Genomic DNA, 21,071 nt, shown 5'->3' on the forward strand with positions numbered 1-21,071 from the left:
GAACAGCCCGCCACCGCTCGGCGTTGAGTTGCACATGAGAAACCTCCCTGCTCCTATCCTCGGGAGGAGCAGATAGCAGCGCACCGTGCGTGCACAACCCTCGGTGAAAATGATATTGTATCCGTTAAATAGGGGCCGTGGACAATTCTGATTTGATGGAGACAGACGAAAAGGCACAGGGGAACACCTGGAGAAATTTCTGAAATGCAGGTTCGCTGCTGTTGTTACTGCGTGATCGAGAATCTTCCAGAGAGAAGGCCTCAAAATCCCCGGCTTTGTCTGCTGTTGGCGACCGAGATTGAGGTCAGATCATTCGGATAGAGATGGTGCTCGGTACTTGGTGTCGGAGAGTTGATCGGAGGCTCGAAGTTTTCGGATGACTCAGAGTCGGATTGTGGTCGGGCATGGCAGGGAGAGATTTTCTTCCTTCTCCCGTCTGCGTGAGATGTGGGACATTTGAGAAACTTTGAACTTTTTACTGTGCTCACGGACTTCTTCATCAAGTTATGGTATTGTTGCACTGTTGTAACTTTATGTTATAATTATGTGGTTTTGTTAGTTTTTTCAGTCTTGGTCTGTCCTGTGTTTTGTGATATCACACCGGAGGAAATATTGTATCATTTCTTAATGCATGCATTACTAAATGACAATAAAAGAGGACTGCCTGTCTTCATAATCTTAAAAAAAAATGGCTGTTTATCTGATGGGAGCAGGAGGGGGTGGCCGTTTTGTGAACACAGACAGCAGGGGAAAAGGCACAAGAGCAGCACTGGGGATTACAAAATTAATACTGCTGTCATTTCACTTAAATTAATAGTGACAAAGAGAGTGGCTTGTCAGGTGTCATAAAAGAGAAAGGATCGTTTCAGAACAAGATGTGGTTGAAATACTATCGGAAGCAGAAGCCGATTACGTTTCTACACTGTTGGAATTCACCCAGTCACACGATGGTGTAAATTCCCCCTTGCAACGCAGCTGCAATTTAACATATCTGTTAGAAAAATCTGCTACTTAAGTAAATGACTGTAGTTATGATGTGAAATTAATGGGGTCTCTGAATGAAGACCTGGTACACCGCAGAGCTCAGGAACAATCAATCAATGCAGTAAACTGCAAACATTTGCAAGCATTACCACTTTAGCTTCGTCGTTACTTTGTAAGGAGCTGCCGGGGGATTTGTTCTTGATGAGCATTCGCTGGGTCTGCAAGGCCGCCAGCTCCTTCTTCAGAATCATCAAGTTCTGTAAGGCTTCTTCCTGGCTGGTTCCTGTCAGTGCCACAGGATAAGATATTAGCAAATGAGATCCAAAAGGAGACGACCACAGCTTATTTTCAACCCCCGACCCCCCCACTCCCACTCCTTCCACCTCAACTCCTGCATTTCAGGTTTAGATCTCGAGCAATCTGATGGCAACTTTGCTGGAATGCAGGTGCAACGTTTTAAAAACATCTTTCATATCAAGTGCTTCCAAGCAGAGGAAAACTGGAACGCAAAACAAAAACCGTCCTTTAAAACGGACGTGTTTGGAAGATGAGAAACAGAAAATAAGAGGAGAGAAACAATAAGGTGGGAGTAAGACAGGGGCTGGTGCAGGGGCAATGTATAATAGAAACCAGCAGAAAATGGGAGGGAGAGAGGGAGAGAGAGAGAGAAAAAAAATAAATCATAGCTTTGATTCCGATGTTAATACTATGGAGCAACACACACACACACACACACACACACACACACACACACACACACACACACACACACACAATGCTGGAGGAATTCAGCAGGTCAGGTAGGATCTATGGAAAGGAATAAACAGTTGACCTTTCTGGCTGAAACCCTTCTTTAGGACTGAGAAGGGAGGGGGAAGATGCCAGAATAAAAAGGTGTGGGGAGGCAGAGGAGGTGAGCTGGAAGGCCATACGTGAAGCCGGGTGGGTGGGAAAGGTAAAGGGTTGGAGAAGGAGGAATCTGATAGGAGAGGAGAGTGGACCATAGGAGAAAAGGAAGGAGGGGACCCAAGGGGAGGTGATAAACAGGTGAGAAGAGGTAGAGGTCAAAGTGGGGACTAGAGGAAGGGAGGGATTAATATTATGGATGTATGATTTATTATTTTTTGGCGTGTGCGTGTGTACGTCCGTGCGATGTTGGCGGGACAATGTCTTCTTCATGCCTTCACAAGGCGCGGAGCGAGAGAGAGAGAGACCGTGTGGCGAGCCACTCCTCCTCACACAGACATTTCGCAGTATTTTTCCCTTTCACTTTACGAGGTTGAGTTGTGATCTCGACACTCAACCTGGCATGGATGGAGAGCGTACTCGGGAGCGGACCCGACTGGGTTCGAACCTGGGAACCTCTGCTCCCGGGTCCGGCACCGGGTCACTGCGCCAGCAGCCGGCCCGGATGTATGATTTAAAATAAAATTAATGGATTTTGGCCTCTGAGTGAATATAAGAGAGGCAGGGGATAAATGCAAAGATGGATGGAGACATGGATTTACCTAGACCTATTGAAAGGACAGACTTTCATCCATAACTGAACTTGATCTTTCCGATGAACTTCAGAGATTGAGTGATTTTCCCTTCATCACTCGGCTTGGATGACTCGTTCCCATTAGTCACACTGTCTCTTAGCTTGCTGATCTATACTGGCTCCTGATTACGTGACACGCTCTTTTTAAATTGTTTTTAAATCCTCCCAATGCAACAATGCATCAGCAAGCTACGGGGCAGTGTGACTGACGGGAACGGGTCATCCAAGCCGAGCTCCGGATCAAACCGAGATCACAGAAAACAGAGTAAGGAAAATCACTCAAACTCGGAGGTGCAGTAGAATGCTTAGGTTGTATGGATGAAAGTCTGTCCTTTCAATGGGTCTAGGTGAATCTGTGTCTCCGTCCACCCTAGTATATATCGCCTTTCTCTCTTATATTCAGAGACCAAAGTCCACTTATTTCAAGAAGGCATCTCACCACCACCTTCTGTCAACTTTGGGGAGTTAAATGAGGTGCTAAAGAGGTTTCCAAAAAAAAAAGGAAGAAATCAGGGAAAAAAATTGGGTTTGATTCTGATGCTATTTTGTGGAGTTAGCACATTCTCCCTGCGGCCATGTTGGTCTCCTCTCAGTGCTTTGGTTTCTGCCTTCGTCAAAGAACCTGTGGATTGGTAATTCATTGCCTCTAGTGCAGCTGGCATTAAAGGGAATATAAATTATAGGGAAATAAGTGGGGGGAGTGGGACTGATGGATTATTCCGAAAGCTGGCATAGACTCGATGGGCCCAATGGCCTCCCTCTGTGTCATAAGGGAAGAATGAAGTACATTTAATTGCTTCATTATTCACTATTTTGCTCAATACCTTCAGCTGCTAAGACCCTAATATCTAGATTTTCCTCCCTGAGCCTCTTCAACATGGGGCTTCCATATTCCCTTCTAGGACAGTCCTTAATACTTAAATTACAAATAGAAAACTCTCAGCGGGTTAGTTGAGGCGTGGACTCAATGGAAGAAGGGTTTAATGTGATGACTCGTCACTGCATGAATAGCTAAACCTGGTCCATGGCTAAACTCAGCAAGGATAACAGAACGTAGAACAGTACAGCACAGGAACAGGCACTTTGGCCATGTTGTGATGCTGAACTAATTAAACTATTAATTAAATGCCAAACTAAACTAATCCCTTTTGCCTATATAATGTCCACAACCCTCCATTCTCTGCAAATAATGTGTCCAGGAGCCTCTGAAACACCTCTGGCTCCCTGACCACGCCTGATAGTGCATTCAAGGCACATACCGCTCACTGTGTAAACAACTTGTCCCACAAATCCCCTTTGAACTTCTCCCCTCTCTTCTTAAATGCATGCCCACTGCTAAAAGGTGTTTGAACTTTCTAATAGATACTGGCTGCCTACTCCGTCTGCACCTCTCATAATCTCTAATCAGATCGCTCTGGTGCTCTAGACAGAACAGCCCAAAGTTTGCCCAGCACATGCCCTCGACTCCAGACAGCACCCTGGTAAGGCAACACGCACAAAATGCTGGGGGACCTCAGCCTGTCAGGCAGCGTCTGTGGAAATGAACAAACAATCGACATTTCAGGCTAAGACCCTTCATCCTGGTATATCTGTTCTGCACCGTCTTCAAAGCCTCCTTGTCCTTCCTGTAATGGGGTGACCAGAACTGAATGCAATTCTCCAGATGCAGCCTAACCATTGTTTCATAAAGCTGCAGCATATCTCCCTGGCTCTTGAACCTCAACTCCTCGACTAACAGATGCAAGCATTCCATTTGTCTTCTCTGCCACCCTGTGATAGCCAAAAGTAGTTCCATGGTGAAAGATGGGATGGTTCATGCATTTCATATACTCAACCATCAGGAACAGGCTCATCAGGTCAGTGAGGCTGCACCAAACATCAAGCACCCATTTTTGCGTTACCCTCGTCCTATCCTAATGCATTATATTTTTTCAACTTTCCCACTGACTCTCCACTAGATTCTGCCATTCAAAGGCTACACGTTTTAATTTCATGTCCCATTCCCATCCTGATATGTCTATCCACGGCCTCCTCTACTGTAAAAATGAAGCCACACCCAGGTTAGAGGAACAACACCTTATATTCATAATACATTCTTACATTCATGGGTAGCCTCCAACCTGATGGCATGAACATTGACTTCTCAAACTTCCGCTAATGCCCCACCTCCCCCTTGTACCCCATCTGTTATTTATTTATATACACACATTCTTTCTCTCTCTCTCCCTTTTCTCCCTCTGACCCCCCCACTATGCCCCTTGCCCATCCTCTGGTTCCCCCCCCCCCGCCTCGCCCTTTTCCTTCTCCCTGGGCCTCCCGTCCCATGATCCTGGCATATCCCTTTTGCCAATCACCTGTCCAGCTCTTGGCTCCATCCCTCCCCCTCCTGTCTTCTCCTATCATTTTGGATCTCCCCCTCGCCCTCCCACTTTCAAATCTCTTATTAGCTCCTCCTTCAGTTATTCCCGACGAAGGGTCTCGGCCCGAAACGTTGACTGTACCTCTTCCTAGAGATGCTGCCTGGCCTGCTGCGTTCACCAGCAACTTTTATATGTGTTGCTAAAGATCTAAAGATTGGCTTTATATGTTCAAATGTAGATTGAAACATCAACGCGTACAGGGAAGTGTGCCGTTTGCATCAATGACCAACGCAATCTGAGGATGTGCTGGTGCACGCCCACAATTTACTAACCCTTTGGAATGTGGAAGGAAACTAGAACACCCAGAGGAAACCTACATGGTAATGGGGAGAACGTACAGAGTCCTTGCGGAGAGCATTGGAATTGAGCCCAGGTCTCGGTGCTTTGTTACTTCAAACTGCTATGTTACTGTGCCACTCCAGATTAACACGTTAAACTAGTAAATACCATTCACCTACACATTAGAGGTCACTTTAATCTTGGAATGTGTGACGACCCCTGTCCAGTCACAAGGAGAACCTGCAAACTCCACATAGACAGCACCAGATTGAACGTGGATCTCTGGAGCCATTAGGGGCAATGGGGTGGATGTGGGGGGAGGGATGAAATCATTGGGCGGGGTTTTCAGTCGTAATATTGGAAAAAACAATTTAGTAACTCTGACTCACTGCCAGGTACAGAACTCTTACGCACTGCCGTGCTCCAGGCTCACACAAGGACAAGGCCCACTTTTAGGTGCAGAGCTTGATGGGATTGCAGACCAGCAATTGGCTTTAGATGAGGAGGATAAGAAATGGACGGAGGGGCCCGTGGGAGTAGCAGCTTCCGCAGAGAGGGAGAGAAGTTACAACCAGAGACAGAAAGGGGAGGCATCGGCTGAGATTTGCTGTGAGGCCATGTCGTAAGTGGCTGAAGGTAAAGCCGATTGGATCGATATGGTCTTTGCTAAATGGTGGCCTGTTTACTATCACAAAGGCAGCACTGACAAGCCCCAGAGATCGGGTAAATCATCCAGCGGCTCAGAGAAATGAAACAGAGTCAGGTGTCAAGACCTTGTTTGAAGGGGGGGGGGGAATTGAAGAGTAGCAGGCTGCTCAAGCTGCAGTGTCGGCTGTGATCTGTACCACTGAAGGCACAACAAAGGGAAACAGACCGACATCTGTCTTTTCCTTTCACTTCCAAAGTGAGGGAGGAGTCAATGCAAAGGTCCGCACTGAAATGATGCAATTTAAACTTGCTTCTGTGATGTACAGTTACCAAACACTCTCGGGACAGGTACAAAATGAATTAGGTACAGAATAAACATACAAACAAAATGAGTTCAGTTTCCTTCTATTTTCTCTCTCCCCTGAGACGCTGGGTCCTGGATGTCACGTTGGAGACAGATCTTGTTGGTATTCAGATTTTTCGTCATCATTGGGCCCAGAAAGGGGGATGGGGAAGGCCAGGTGTCACAAGTGATGGCATTAATGAACCTGGTGCCTTGCTGAGGTGAGAAGTGGATTCACGTTCGCTCAACACGTGGAGCTCTTGACTGCTATGTACTGTGCGGGTCATGTTTGACGTGGAACGCGGGTCCGTCACATGCTGTGCAAGTCCCACGGTGTTTGTCAGGTCACCTTTACCACAAGACTTCCTTCACTCCGTTCTTCATCAGCTTTGGGACACCTGAGGGTGAAGGGCTCTGCCTGTGGTGGTCTTACAGCCGTGGCATTGAGTTCCGGCTGAGAACAAGGTTCTACCTCTGAAGGTCAAGGGCACCAGGAGCATGGAAACACCACCACTCCCCCAAGGTTGCCCCCAAGTTACTCACTCATAAACGTTTGGCCATTCCCTCATCGGTGGGTTTAGTCTTTGGAAGTCCTGACCTGACCTCACCATGAGCATACTTTCACCAGAAGGTTCAAGGAGTTGCTTCCCCCAGGGCAATTATAGATGGGTAATAAATGCAATATGTTTTAACAAAAAAATTATGCAAAGTTCGATGGCCCTGGTAGTTGGGGAGTCCTGGGAAAACAGAAAGGATAAGTCTGGGAACAGACTTGCCTTTAAACAGGCAAATAATGAATGATCCAAGTGCCACACACAAAATGCATGAGGAACTCAGCAGGCCAGGCAGCATCTATAGAGAAGAATAAACCGTCGACGTTTCAAGGGTCCTGCTGAAGGGTTTCAGCCCGAAACGGTGACTGTTTACTCTTTGCCACAGATGCTGCCTGGCCTGCTGAGTTCCTCCAGTATTTTGTGTGTGTTGCTTGGATTTCCAGCATCTGCAGGTTTTCTCTTGTTTATAGGGATCCGAGCGCACTGGGAGAAGAGAGGGTGACTAAGCCGTGACTGGGCAACGAGCTGCGACACTGGGCTTGCTGCAAATGGCGGCTGCTGTGAATCTGGGTCCTACTTCCGGTGGACTTGGTGAGTGACCAGGCTTCAATAAAAGCTGACAGGTACTTACTTGGAGTGTGCGCTTGTTCCAGAGCCCTCATCCTGGTTCGCAACTCAGCCAGGGCTTCACGCTGCCGCTGAATAACCTCCACATGGCGGTCACCTTTGCACTGCGCAGCAACCATCGCGAGGTCAGAGTTCACCTTATCCTGCAACTAGAAATTTGAACTGAGAGATCAACAATGTGTTTTGCATTCTGAACTGTGAGAAATCGCAGTGGAAACACCAAGGAAAGGAATAAAACTTAAGAGTACATCATTTGACAGCAGGATTTCAGTTTTTACTAGAAGCACTCAGCAGATCAGACTTCAGCTATGGAAAAAGCAAATGCATTAACCTTTCTGGTCAGAGACACTGCATATTTGCAGAGATTAGATTAGATTATGAGGACATGCAGTCCTCTTTTATTGTCATTTAGTAATGCATGCATTAAGAAATGATACAATGTTCCCCCAGAATGATATCACAGAAACACAAGACAAACAAGGACAAAAAAAACTGACCAAAACCACATAATTATAACATATAGTTACAACAGTGCAAAGCAATATCGTAATTTGATAAAGAACAGTCCATGGGCACGGTAAAAAAAAGTCTCAAAGTCTTTCAAAAGTCCCATCATCTCACGCAGACGGTAGAAGGAAGAGAAACTCTGATGATGCTGCCTGATCTATTTGTTCTTAAGAATTTTTATTTTCCTTTCAGATTTCCAGATCTAAAGTTTTTTTTGATTTTTGTTTAACTTTTTCTTGACCCTTCACCTTTGATTTATTTCACATTTGAGGGTAATTTGTGCAAAAGGTTGAATGGTTAATATATGATTGTGGTGCAGAGAGGAGCAGGTCAGATCATTGTAACTGTTTTGCAGATACAGAACTTCCACCTTCTACTGGGAAAACAACTTGAAACTAGCACAACGTAACTTGTAGAAGCAACTGTAAACTCCATTCTTTGCAACTTTAAAGGGAGGTGGCCAGTTGTAATGCTCATGGCAGATCAGCAATCCTTTCACTGGCCGGGAAACTCACTCACAGGTAAGGTCAAAGGCCAAATGGCCTTGCACGATCAATGGACTTTCCATCCTCTGGTCTGCAGTAGAGCAGCAAGTGAAGGGAATCAAGTAAGTCCTAGGCAGGCTATGGAAGACATAGGTGAGTTGATGGGCTAGGGAAAGTGTCAGAGATCAATAATGGCTACAGTCAGTTGCTAGACTGAGGTCTAGGATGGACGTGTGGAGACAAGGTGGCTAATTATGAATGAGACAATTGAGAACATCATAGAAACAGGAGTAGGCCATTCAGGCCTGTTTCACCATTCACAAAGGTCAAAGCTCATCCTTTAACCCCGACACCAGTTTCATCCACCAATCCATCATCTGTGATTCCTTCAAGACCTGAAAAAGCGTTGAATTTACAACAACACTGCACTTCTACAGTTACCTAGGATATTAAGTTGCAAAGATTCACTGCCCTCTGGGTGAAGACATTTCTCCTCATCTCTGACCTGAAGGCCTGACTCTTTATTTTAAGATGATGATACCTGGGTCTGAGGGAAATATAACTCTACGTCTCCCTTGCGATCCACTACCCAAAACCCTCGTAACTACCACATCATCTACTAACTTGGTGGGGAGGAGAAGATGGCGGCGTGACACAGCATGCGCGGCCGCTCCGAAATGATATCGTATCTGTTAAATGGGTACCTTGCACAATCCTGATTTGATGGAGACAGATGTGAGAAGCGAGGAGGAACATCTGGAGAAACCTCTGAAATGCCTGCTTCGCTGCCGTTGCTACTGTACGATTGAGAATCTCTAGAGGGGAAGGCCCCAAATCCTCGGCTTTGCCTATTGCCCGTGGCTGGGGCCGGGGTCAAAGCGCTCATCAGAGATGGTGCTCGGTGTCGGAGGGCTGGTCGGAGGCTCGAAGTTTTTGGACGGACTCAAGAGTCAGCTGTGGTCGGGTGCTTCCAGGGTGCTGCATCGGCAAGTTTGTGGCACTGGAGGTTCATGGCAGGAAAAGAGTTTCTCTTCCTTCTACCGTCTGCGTGGGATGATGGGACTTTCGAGAGACTTTGAGACTTCTTTTTACCGTTCCCATGGTCTGTTCTTCATCAAATTATGGTATTGCTTTGCACTGTTGTAACTATATGTTATAATTATGTGGTTTTTGTCAGTTTTTTTAGTCTTGTTTTGTCTTGTGTTTCTGTGATATCATTCTGGAGGAACATTGTATCATTTCTTAATGCATGCATTACTAAATGACAATAAAAGAGGACTGCATGTCCTCATAATCTAAAAAACCCTTTCTCATTACTCAATGCTAGACTTAAAATAGCCTGTTCTTGAAAATACTTTCAAGAAATTCATCCACCACTGTGCTAGCTTGATTCATCCAGCATTCCTGCTAGCTTGCTTTGTGCAGTCTATATGCAGATAAAAGTTGCCCGTAATTATTGCAAGTCTTTCATTCCATTGTTTACTTACCTGATTTATGCAGTGCCTTACATTACTGCTTGGGGAATATATGCAACCTCCCACCAAGGTGTTCTGCTCTTTGCTCTTTCTTAGCTCCATCCAAAGTGATTTTAGGAGCCAAGATCCTTCTTCTTTAATGCCTTTATCTCATTCTTTACCACCAGGGCTCTCCTGCTCTTCTTCTATTGTGCACATTTCTTCTGGATTAAATATCCTGGAATATTCAAATCCTAATCTTGGCCAATTTGCAATTATGTCTTTGTAATGCTTTTCAGATCATACCAACTTATTCTATTGGTTTGGTTAATTCGCCTGTCTCGATATGATTGATATCTGCATTCAGATGAAGAGCCTTCAGTTCTGTCTGGTATGGGAGGGGGGTGGTACTACATAGGACCGAAAGAAGCTGCAAGGTGTTGCAAATTTAGTCAGCTCCATCTTGGGTACTAGCCTACAAAGTACCCCGGACATCTTCAAGGACCGGTGTCTCAGGAAGGCAGCGTCCCCTATTAAGGACCTTCAGCACCCAGGGCATGCCTTTTCCTCACTGTTACCATCAGGTAGGAGGTACAGAAGCCTGAAGGCACACACTCAGTGATTCAGGAACAGCTTCTACCCCTCTGCCATCCGATTCCTAAATGGACATTGATCCCGTGAACACTACCTCACTTTTTTAATATATATATTATTTCCGTTTTTGCATGATTTTTAATCTATTCATTATACGTATACAATAATAGATTTATTTATTTATATATTTTTTCTCTTCTATATAACGTATTGCATTGAACTGCTGCTGCTAAGCTAACAAATTCCACAACACATGTCGGTGAGAATAAACCTGATTCTGATTTTTTCTGTCACTCTTCCCTGCTCTGATTCTGATTGGACGAAAGTTTTGATGTTTGTAAACCCTGTAGCTGCCTGACAGAGTCTGGATATTGCCACCCATTTGGTTACACTGCACCATCACTCTGAGTTTTCTTATCAACTTAAATTGTTCCTCACCACTCCCCACGCCACTACCATGTGTTAGGTGTAGGACAGCCCAATTCAACCGAAGCCAGAACCGAATGATGATGGCTCCTGTTTCGCCTGTACTGGTGTTCCATAAATTGAAATCCTCCCCCTGCCACACAGACTTCCAGTCTCACACTTAATTGTCTGATCTTATTAACTCTATGCTAATTTAAAGAAAACTAGTTGAATATCTCTCCTGTGGATTGCTTGTTAAGGTTGCTCATATTCTTTCAGCAGGATCTCTTTGTCATATCTACATTACTGACCACATCTCTACATCCTCACTTTATTCCTCGTTAGCTCCAGAAGATATCCTTACCTCGGCACTGGGGACTCAGCACAGACTTCGAGAGTCACATTGATGGTGCCCTGACTTGACTTCAGTTAACTAGTTCTAGCTGGGAGATTGGACTATTGATCTGATTGCATATGGCTCTCATAATTACCTGGGAGACTAAAGCTATCATTTTTTTAACACTGCTAATTAAAGTTACAAGGTTAAGAGAATTGAAATTTAAATCTAAATTAAAGCCATACAGTTTTAAAATAGCTTCTCCAGCTGAGGACCTGCCTGTGGTGCATTTCCAGAAGGTCCCCTTAAGGAATGCAGAGCAGGTCTCAGATGCATTGTGGATGCTGGCCGTGTGCGCATGGATAAAAAATCTTAGAACTGGCAATCAGTAGAGCGTTACACAAGTAGCGGTTTTTTCTGACCCAGTACGGCGCCATGGTAGTGTAGTGGTTAGCGCGATGTTATGATAGCTCGGGCGTCGGAGATAGGAGTTTATTGCTGACAGTCATCTATGTCCTCCCCATGGAATGCGTGGCATTTCCCCAGATGCTCCAGTTCCCTCCCATGGTCCAAAGATGTACTGGGTTGGTTAATGGGCCATTAAATTGTCCCTGGATTAGGTTTGGGTTAAAATCAGGGTTGTCCGGGGTTGCAGGGATAGTGCGGCTTGAAGGGCCAAAAGGGCCTACTCCACACAGTATCGCAAACTAAATAAATAAATAAATAAATACAAACAAACAACAGAAAATCTGCAGGCGCTGGAAATCCAAGCAACACACACAAAACGCTGGAGGAACTCAGCAGGCCAGGCTGCATCTATGGAAAAGAGTACAGTTGGTGGCGGGACTGGTGAAGCGTCTCCGCCTGAAACGTCGACTGTACTCTTTTCCATAGATGCTGCCTGGCCTGCTGAGTTTCCCCAGCACTTTGTGTGTGTTGAATAAGTACACACGGACAGGCAGCATCACATGTACCCATATGCTCTTCTGTGCATCAGCATGAGGCTCTGAAAGGGAAAATTACAGACTTGGTGTAAACCTTAAGGACCTCAATCTTCCATTTTCATTCTTTTATTGAAATTGAATCGGGTGGCTCACAAAATAGCTTGTTATATGTTCCAATTCCTAAGCAACAAACCGAAGCACTTGGCTATATCATGCAGGCAAAGCATGACTCACTAAAGACAATACAAAACCTTTTTGTCTCCAACAGTGCCAGGAGATCTGTTATAACTCACTGCCTCAAACTAATTTCTGTCAACTCACAGAAATGGAGCTGCCTGGGCCAGAAAAGATTAATTGCAGCATTCACCACGAATACCCACACAACGTTTCTTTAGGAACTGCTCAAGATACTATGGAAAGCCAATAAGATGGACACAATTTATATGTGAACAATGAACATGACTTCCTGTCCCTGCTGCTGCAGTGATCAAGTTCATCATTTCTTTAAAAGTAATGAAATGAATATTACTTTCCGGTGCTTAATCACGACACCAGAACTTTAAAGGAAGCTGTTGCATGCACAGCAGTAAGTGGAGAACCAGCTGTGTAAAAAGGGACAGCACAGTGGCGTAGTGGTTAGCACAATGCTGTACAGTACAGACGACCCGGGCTCAATTCCTGTCACAGTCTGTAAGGAGTTTGTACGTTCGCCCCGTGATTGCGTGGGTTTCCTCCGGGTGCTCTGGTTTCCTCCCACAGTCCAAAGATGTACCAGTTAGAAGGTTAAATGGTCATTGCAAATTGTCCTGTGATTAAGCTGGGGTTAAATCAGGGGTTGCTAGGCAACACGGCTTGAAGGACCGTAAGGGCCTATTCTGCGCGGTACCACCAAATAAAAATGCCTAAATAAATAAAAGTTTGTGTTGATAAACTCATTACCTGTTAAGATAATATCACTTCCAAAGTCCACTACCAGTTGGAATTGGAATTAGTAGTGATATCTGTAGGACACAGTGGGAAGGGTGGGGTGAGATTTTTATTCAGGGAGTGCAGCAAGCCAAAGGAGAACGATGGGGAATTCAGGACAGAGAGTCTGGAGTTTTCCATGATTCCCTCAGGATTTCAGGGAATACTCATTTTATTATGCATACACCTCTTCTAATAGAATGTGGCACTCATGGCCTCATGGGATGGTTAACACTAGCAGAGGAGATGCCTTTAAGGAAGGGATTGAGAACTATCAGCAGGAGAATGGAAAAGAACGGGACGAGATGTTGGTGGGAAATAAAACTATCAGGTGACAGGAGTTCAGTGGAATGACTCACGCTCCTCAGCAGTTGGCCAAAATGAAAAGCCACTGAGTTTGATAAGTCACAGTTGAAATTAAGAAAATAGAATCAATACCACAACAATGAATGAACTTTAAAATGTAAATATAATATCGCCTGCAATAGAGGTGTGTGATGAGATGAAATTCAGCTGAAGCAAAATACTGCAGGTTCTAAAACCTGACTTGAAAGATGATGGAAATTGTCAGCAGCCCTGGCAGCATCACTGGAGACCTGATTTCAGGTCCATAGCTGGTCAACTTGCCCCGTTGTGAGGAGAGGTTGTCGACATGAAATGTTGTCGCTGCTTCACTCTCTACAGATTCTGCCTGGCCCGTCTGGTACAGCTGTGTGTCTTGGTTTCAATCCTTGCTCTGTGCTGGCTCAGCCAACCTCAGTCATTTAAAGGTACAATTCAGTAGATACTGGACATTTCAGTGACGCTGCCTCTGGGACAGTTTTGCTGGAACTTGTGAGAAAAGCAAGCCTTAACGAAGTTTAAACAAATTGCAGGGTAAGCTCAGAGCAAAAGGGCTTTCCAGGTACCTCTAACAAGGTTGGTAGAAAAGAAGCCTTTTGAAAAGGATTGTGGCTAGCATAAACACCAGCACAGAGATGATAGGCTGAACAGGTCTCTTCCTGTGACGTAGAAACCTATGCTTATATACACAAGTTTATAGGCATCCTCATGAGACCATGGATTTGCGCCTTAGAAGGTTTCCAGGGCGCAGGCCTGGGCAAGGTTCTGTGGAAGACCAGCAGTTGCCCATGCTGCAAGTCTCCCCTCTCCACGCCACTGATGTTGTCCAAGGGAAGGGCATTAGGACCCATACAGCTTGGCACCGGTGTCGTTGCAGAGCAATGTGTGGTTAAGTGCCTTGCTCAACAACCACACACAACATGCTGCCTCAGCCAAGGCTCGAACTAGTGACCTTTAGATCACTAGACGAACGCCTTAACCACTTGGCCATGCGCCAACACATAGTACACATGAAAATAAGGATATATTTCAATTCAGATAGCTGGCCAACACTCCTAGAAGATAGAACTGCCCCTAGGCCTACAATGTTTGTGCCAGACAGGATGCTAGACACAACTAGATCCTGCACGTGATCTACAGCTACACCCTCCATCCCCTGAGTGTTCATGTACCCCTTAAACCCCACTGTCATACCAGCTTCCACCACTGCCCCTGACAGCCCGTTCCAGGCGCTCACCACACTCCGCGTAAAGAACTTTCTCTGCAAATTCCCTTTCAACTTTCTGCCTCTCACCTTAAACGGATGCCCTCCGGTATTTGACATTCCTACCCTGGGAGATGAAAAACAAGACCTGACAAAGGGCGGGTGAGTTCCTTGTGAGCCAACGGCCATCTTCCGTGGAAGAGATTAAAGCCTCCCCACGTATCTACGAATTGTATGCTATGCACCTAGTTAGAAGCGACATGATGAACTTAGGCGCTGCATCGTATGCCTGGACCTGCCCAAGGCCTCCACCTAAGGAAGGGCCGAGCTCGAAGAAACGGCCGTGGCTGGAGGCCGACACCGCCTCGGGCTCGAGTTCGAGTTCGGCGGGGGCGGCGGCAGGCGGTGCCAAGGCGGCGAGCGAGAACAAACTCTAGGAGAGGCTGTACTCGGTGCTGTTGCAAGATCGAAGAAGATGGAGGTGCATAGTCACCAACCCTGGATTCGGGACGGCATCCACTGACTGACTGACCTTGGGAGAACGATCCTGTCTATCCCATCTATACCTTTCACAAGCTTGTAAACTTCTATCAGATCTCCCCTCAGCCAGAGAGAACAACCCAAGCTTGTCCAGCCTTTCCTCACAGTTCATACCTCTAATCCAGGCAGCAGCCTGGCGAACCTCTTCCTGTGGCCTTTCCAAAGCTCGCACATTCTTTCCATAATAGGGGCAGCCAGAATTGCACGAAAGACGCTGGATGCGGCCTAACCGGAGTGTAATGTAGCTTCAACGTGATTTCCTGGCTCTTGTGCTCAATGCCATTCACACAGAAATTCACTGAACCACACATCCAGTGGGCTGTACTGCTTAAAGAGAATATGATACAGTGGATAGACAGGTAGCCAGCGTTTGGATGAGTTAGTGAAGGGTGAAAGTGGAACTGAACCCCAGGGAGCAATGGAAGAGAGAAAGAAGCAAACTTCAAAAATTAACTTATAAGTGTAGATCATTACAGGATCTGATTGAAACTAGTTTCTGATACTCAGAGGCCAATGATTTCACTGCAACATGCAGGGTCAGTGGAGCTGTAAGCTTTTTCTCGGCGTAGAGCTTACTAATGCTGTTACAGAGTACTTGCAGCAGCACCACGGGTAATAACGCACTCTCAGCACGTCTCACATGCTCCAGGGACCATTATCTGCTCAAACAGCAGCTCTCCTGGCCTTTGTGAAGCTTGATTTGCCAACGCTTTTATACTATGGATTACGAATTGAAAAGGGAGGAAGAGAGAGAAGTCTTGCATTTAGGGAGATCATGAAATGGTTTACAAAAGGCGGAAGCAAGGAGGGAGGAACGCCACTAAAAGCGAGGAGGATGAAATAACGAGCAGAACCGTACAGCGTGAATCTTAAACCACAAGGCTAAAATCTAACTGCAAAGGAGAAAAAAACATCCTTTTCCTGTCTGATAATATCTGGTTCAAGAGAGGCAATTTCCTTTTCCGTATGATTAAAGATTCTACCAAACCCTTGAACCAGTGAATTCTCTGTCAGGATAGCACTAGGGTCCAGGGCACCGAAGGTCATTTCTCCGCCTCTCCACTTAGAGTGCAGCCAAGGCATCTGAGCAGTTTTATCAGGAGTACACTCCCAACCCACAGTCTGCACTAATCCAGGATGGAGGGGCTGTGCCCTCCAGTCCACTCCGAATTCTGCTGAATACCGATCCATGTAGACGCTGCAACTCCATCCCAGCCACTGCTGAGCAGACGCCCTTCTGCAGAAAGTTATTAATTTGCTCATCTCTGCAGGGCCTTCCTTCCCCTCGCGCCGCCACATATCATGAGGTGGCACTTCCATTTCAGTGATGGAATACCTGCCACCAGCTCAGCAAGCAACATGATGGATGAAACAGCTGGAGCTGTTCAGCGGAGCAAACAAGTTGAATTTGTTCTTATCATCCCCTGACTTTCCCCAGTTTCTTCCCTCCTTCGCAGCTGGTGCTGAGTCACACAGGACATTTCCACGGAGCCTGAACACAATCCGTATTTATATAGTGAACAATTCCAATGCAAGGAGGACTAAAACTAGTTACTAAGAAGGCCGAAGAAAGAGGTAACACACACAAAATGCTGCAGCTACTCAGCAGGCCAGACAGCATCTATGGGAAAAAAAAGTACAGTTGACGTTTAGTGCCGAGACCCTTTGGCAAGACTGGAGAAAGAAAGGTGAGGAGTAGATTTAAAAGGTGGGGGGTGGGGGGAGGAAGAGATAAACACAAGATGATAGGTGAAACTGGGAGGGAGAGGGATGAAGTGAAGAGCTTGGAAGTTGATTGGTGAAAGAGATACAAGGCTGGAGAAGGGGGAGTCTGACAGGAGAGGACAGGGAGCCATGGAAGAAAGGAAAGGTGCGGGGAGGCGATGGGCAGGCGAGGAGATAAGGTGAGAGAGGGAAAGGGGGATGGGGAATGCAGAAGGGGAGGAGGGGCATTACCGGAAATCCGAGAAATCGATGTTCATGCCATCAGGTTGGGGGCTATCCAGACGGAATACAAGGTGTTGTTCCTCCAACCTGAGTGTGGCCTATTTCACCTATCACCTTGTGTTTCTCTCTCTCTTGCCCCCACCTTTTAAATCTACTCCTCATCCTTTCTTTTCTCCAGTCCTGCCTAAGGGTTTCGGCCCGAGACATTGACCGTACTCTTTTCCATGGAAGCTGCCTGGCCTGCCGAGTTCCTCCAGCATTTTGTGTGTGTGTTGCTTGGATTTCCAGCACCTGCAGATTTTCCCGTTTGTGAAGAAAGAGGTGGGAGTCTTGTGATACTGAGGTCTTCGGGGAATTTCGGAATGCATAATATCTGCGTATGAAGGTGATGACAACTCAAGGTTCAAGCTTTAAGTTTACTTGTCACGTGCATATGGAAACATACAGTGATATGTGTCATTGGCGTTAGCAACCAACACACTCCAGAGTGTGCCGAGGGCAACCCCATCCCAGCAGCGACACAATATCACACACAGAACGCTGGAGGAACTCAGCAGGCCAGGCAGCATCTATGGAAAAGAGCAAACAGTCAGTGTTTCAGGCCGAGACCCTTCACCAGAACCTTCACTGTTCGGCAGTACACAACAAGCAGTAAGAGTAAAAGACAAGTGTTGTTCTATCCTCCCACCCAGACATATACAGTCCTTTAAGCCCAGCACAGGCCTCCACGGACACAGGCTCAGGCCTGCAGACACCGGTCTTCAACTTACCCAGCGGACACGCAGAGATTTGCAGACTATCATGTGTAAACAGCCAATATGTAAGGAGCCCGGCGCTACTGGACTGCTGGGGGACTTGGGAGATTACAGAGAAAGGCAAGAGGCAAGGAAACGCAGATGAGAATGTTCAAAACATTCAGCAGCATGAAAGCTGTGCCTTCACCCACATCAAAGGGGTCAGTGCAATCTTCCAAAATGTTTACCTGCTTGAGTTTCAAACTGATTTTTCAATTTGCTCAGTTCTGATTCTATCAGAGAGAACTAATTAGAGAGTTTACCCAACGTCAGGGTGAAATATGAACCAGAATGTGAGAGGGAGGCTTAAAGTAAAAGAGCAAGGGCGAGCCTGGAGAGATAACATCTAGCACAGCAGAACCCACTTGGGCTCAGAAACGTATTAGGGAACCTCTAACACAAAGTGACAATACTATTGAGGCACAGATAGTAGGTACTTTGAGTGCAAAGAGATCCCACAAACAGCAATCAGAACTTAAGCTGGCCGTGAAGTGCTTTTAGAGTATCATGTTAATGTAAAAGGCATTGGATAGAACATAAAACAGTACAGCACAGTACAGATCCTTTGGACCATGAAGATATGCCAACCTTTTAACCTACTTTAAGATCAACTCTTCTTTCCTACATAGCCCTCTATTTTTCTATTATCCATGTGCCTAGCTAAGAGTTTTTTTGTTTTTTTTTCAATATTTTTATTAGTTTCCACATAAAATACAGAGTACAAGAAAGTATATATAAAGGTAAAAAAAACTACCAATTACATTATATCTATTCATAACAAAATCTCATTACCCTGTATTCATGTAGGTTAGTCAGTTATACTGAAATATACTAATTTATTACAAAAAAAAATCTAACCCCTACCAAGACTGAAGCTGTTTATTAAGGAGAAAAAAAATGTAAAATACCTTCTCGTATAATAAAAATTAATAATAGCCAACATCTAAATTTAAACAACGAATTGAAGGTTTTGAAAGTTTTTGAAAATAATTCAGAATGGGTCCCCGCAATGTTTGAAAGTCTTGACGAAATTCAGAAATTGAACAACGAATCTTCTCTAAGAGTTTTTTTTAAATGCCCCTAATGTATCTACCTCAACCAGCACCCCTGGTAGTGTGTTCCATGCATCCACCACTCTCTGTGTGAAGAACTTACTTCTGACACCCCCCTATACTTTCCTGAAATCACCTTAAAATCATGCCCCCTTGTGCTAGTCATTTCCTGCCCTGAGAAAAAAGTCTTGATTTATGCCTCTTATCATCTTGTACATCTTAAATCTACATCTTAGGACCTGAATCTGCAGTAATTTGCCTATAGCTACAATAGGTCTACAGTGGATGGAATCTCACTGGCTCTCCACGAGGCCTTGTATCACTTGAACAATAGCAATACCTATGTCAGGCTGTTGTTTATTGATTACAGCTCAGTGTTCAACACCATCATACCCTCAGTACCAACTAACAAGCTCCAAAACCTGGGCCTCTGTATCTCCCTCTGCAACTGCATCCTTGACTTCCTCATCGGGAGACCGCAGTCAGTGTGGATTGGAAAGAACATCTCTTTCTCTCTGCCAATCAGCATCAGCGTACCTTGAGGATGTGGGTTTAACCCACTGTTCTACTCTCCCTACACACACATCTGTGTGGCTAGGCCCAGCTCAAACTTCAACTATAAATTTGCCAATGACACAACTATTGTTGGCAGGATTTCAGATGATGACGAGGCGGCGTACAGGAGTGGGATAGATCAGCTGGTGAGTGGTGTCACAACAGAAAATGCTGCACTCAACATCAGTAAGACAAAGGAATTGATTGTGGGCTTTGGGAAAGGGAAGTCTCGGGAATACATAGCAGTCCTAATTAAGGGATCAGCAGTGGAAAGGGTGAGCAGTTTCAAGTTCCTGACTGTCAACATCCCTGAAGAACTAGACTGGGCTCAACATATTGATGCGGTTACGAAGAAGGCATGAAAGCGGATATCATTCATTGGGAGCTTGAGGAGAATTTGTATGGCATTAAAATTCAATTGCAAATTTCTTCAGATGTACTGTGGAGAGCATTCTCACTGGCTGCATCTCATCTGGTATGGAGGGTCACGGCGTAGGATTGGTAAAAGCTGCAGAAACTGGTAAACTCAATCAGCTGCAGCAGGGGCACTAACTTCCCCAGCACTGAGGTCACCTTCAAAAGGCGATACCCTCAAAAAGACGGCGTCCATCACTAAGGACCCCCATCACCCAGGACATGCCCCCTTCTCATTGCTACCACAGAGGAAGAGGTGCAGGAGTCTGACGACACACACTCACTGTTTTAAGAACATGCTCTTAACCTGCACCATCAAATTTCTGAGAGGACAATGAACCCAGGTACACTACCCCACTACCTTTATTGCTTTCTTTTCGCACTAATTTTTATATACATTTCTTATAGTAATTTATGGTCTTTCAATATTATGCATTGCAATGTACTGCTGGCGGAAAACAACAAATTTCACGACATATGCCAGTGATATTAAACCTGATTCTGAAATACAGTCTCTTTCGTCGTCTTTTTGGTGGTGATGTAGCTGGCTGCTTAATGAGCAGAGAGATTGCAAAGAAGTTTGACAACAGATGTCGCGAGGGTATGTAGAATTATAGGTATGAGGACAGATGCCCTTGGAACAAAGCAAGCTAATGGAAAGTAACTGAGGTGTAAGAGGTCAAGAGCACATAAAGCAAAATATTCTCTATCCACCAGAGAAAGCAGGATCTCCCAGTGGCCACGCATTTTAATTCCACATCCCATTCCCATTCTGATATGACTATCCACGGCCTCCTCTACTGTCAAGATGAAGCCACACTCAGGTTGGAGGAACAACACCTTATATTCCGTCTGGGTAGCCTCCAACCTGATGGCATGAACATTGACTTCTCAAACTTCCACTAATGCCCCACCTCCCCCTCGTACCCCATCTGTTATTTATTTATATACACACATTCTTTCTCTCTCTCTCTCTTTTTTCTCCCTCTGTCCCTCTGACTATACCCCTTGCCCATCCTCTGGGTTTTTTCCCCTCCCCACCCTTTCCGTTCTCCCTGGGCCTCCTGTCCCATGATCCTCTCATATCCCCTTTGCCAATCACCTGTCCAGCTCTTGGCTCCATCCCTCCCACTCCT

The 21,071-nt window shown here is 45.6% G+C and overlaps 1 protein-coding gene across 5 annotated transcripts in view; it reads right to left on the reverse strand.

The window, feature by feature from the left end:
- The window catches only part of LOC140188792 (forkhead-associated domain-containing protein 1-like), a 149,224-nt gene that overhangs the window by 39,377 nt on the left and 88,776 nt on the right, over positions 1–21,071 (reverse strand). For all 5 annotated transcript variants that reach the window (XM_072245436.1, XM_072245438.1, XM_072245439.1 and 2 more), the window contains 2 exons: positions 7,400–7,544; positions 1,134–1,267 (listed from right to left, as the gene is read on the reverse strand). In XM_072245436.1, the coding sequence (XP_072101537.1) occupies positions 1,134–1,267; positions 7,400–7,544 (279 nt within the window). The remainder of the gene's footprint in view (positions 1–1,133; positions 1,268–7,399; positions 7,545–21,071) is intronic.

The sequence above is a fragment of the Mobula birostris genome, chromosome 27 (genome assembly GCF_030028105.1).
Source record: "Mobula birostris isolate sMobBir1 chromosome 27, sMobBir1.hap1, whole genome shotgun sequence".
Taxonomy (NCBI): domain Eukaryota; kingdom Metazoa; phylum Chordata; class Chondrichthyes; order Myliobatiformes; family Myliobatidae; genus Mobula; species Mobula birostris.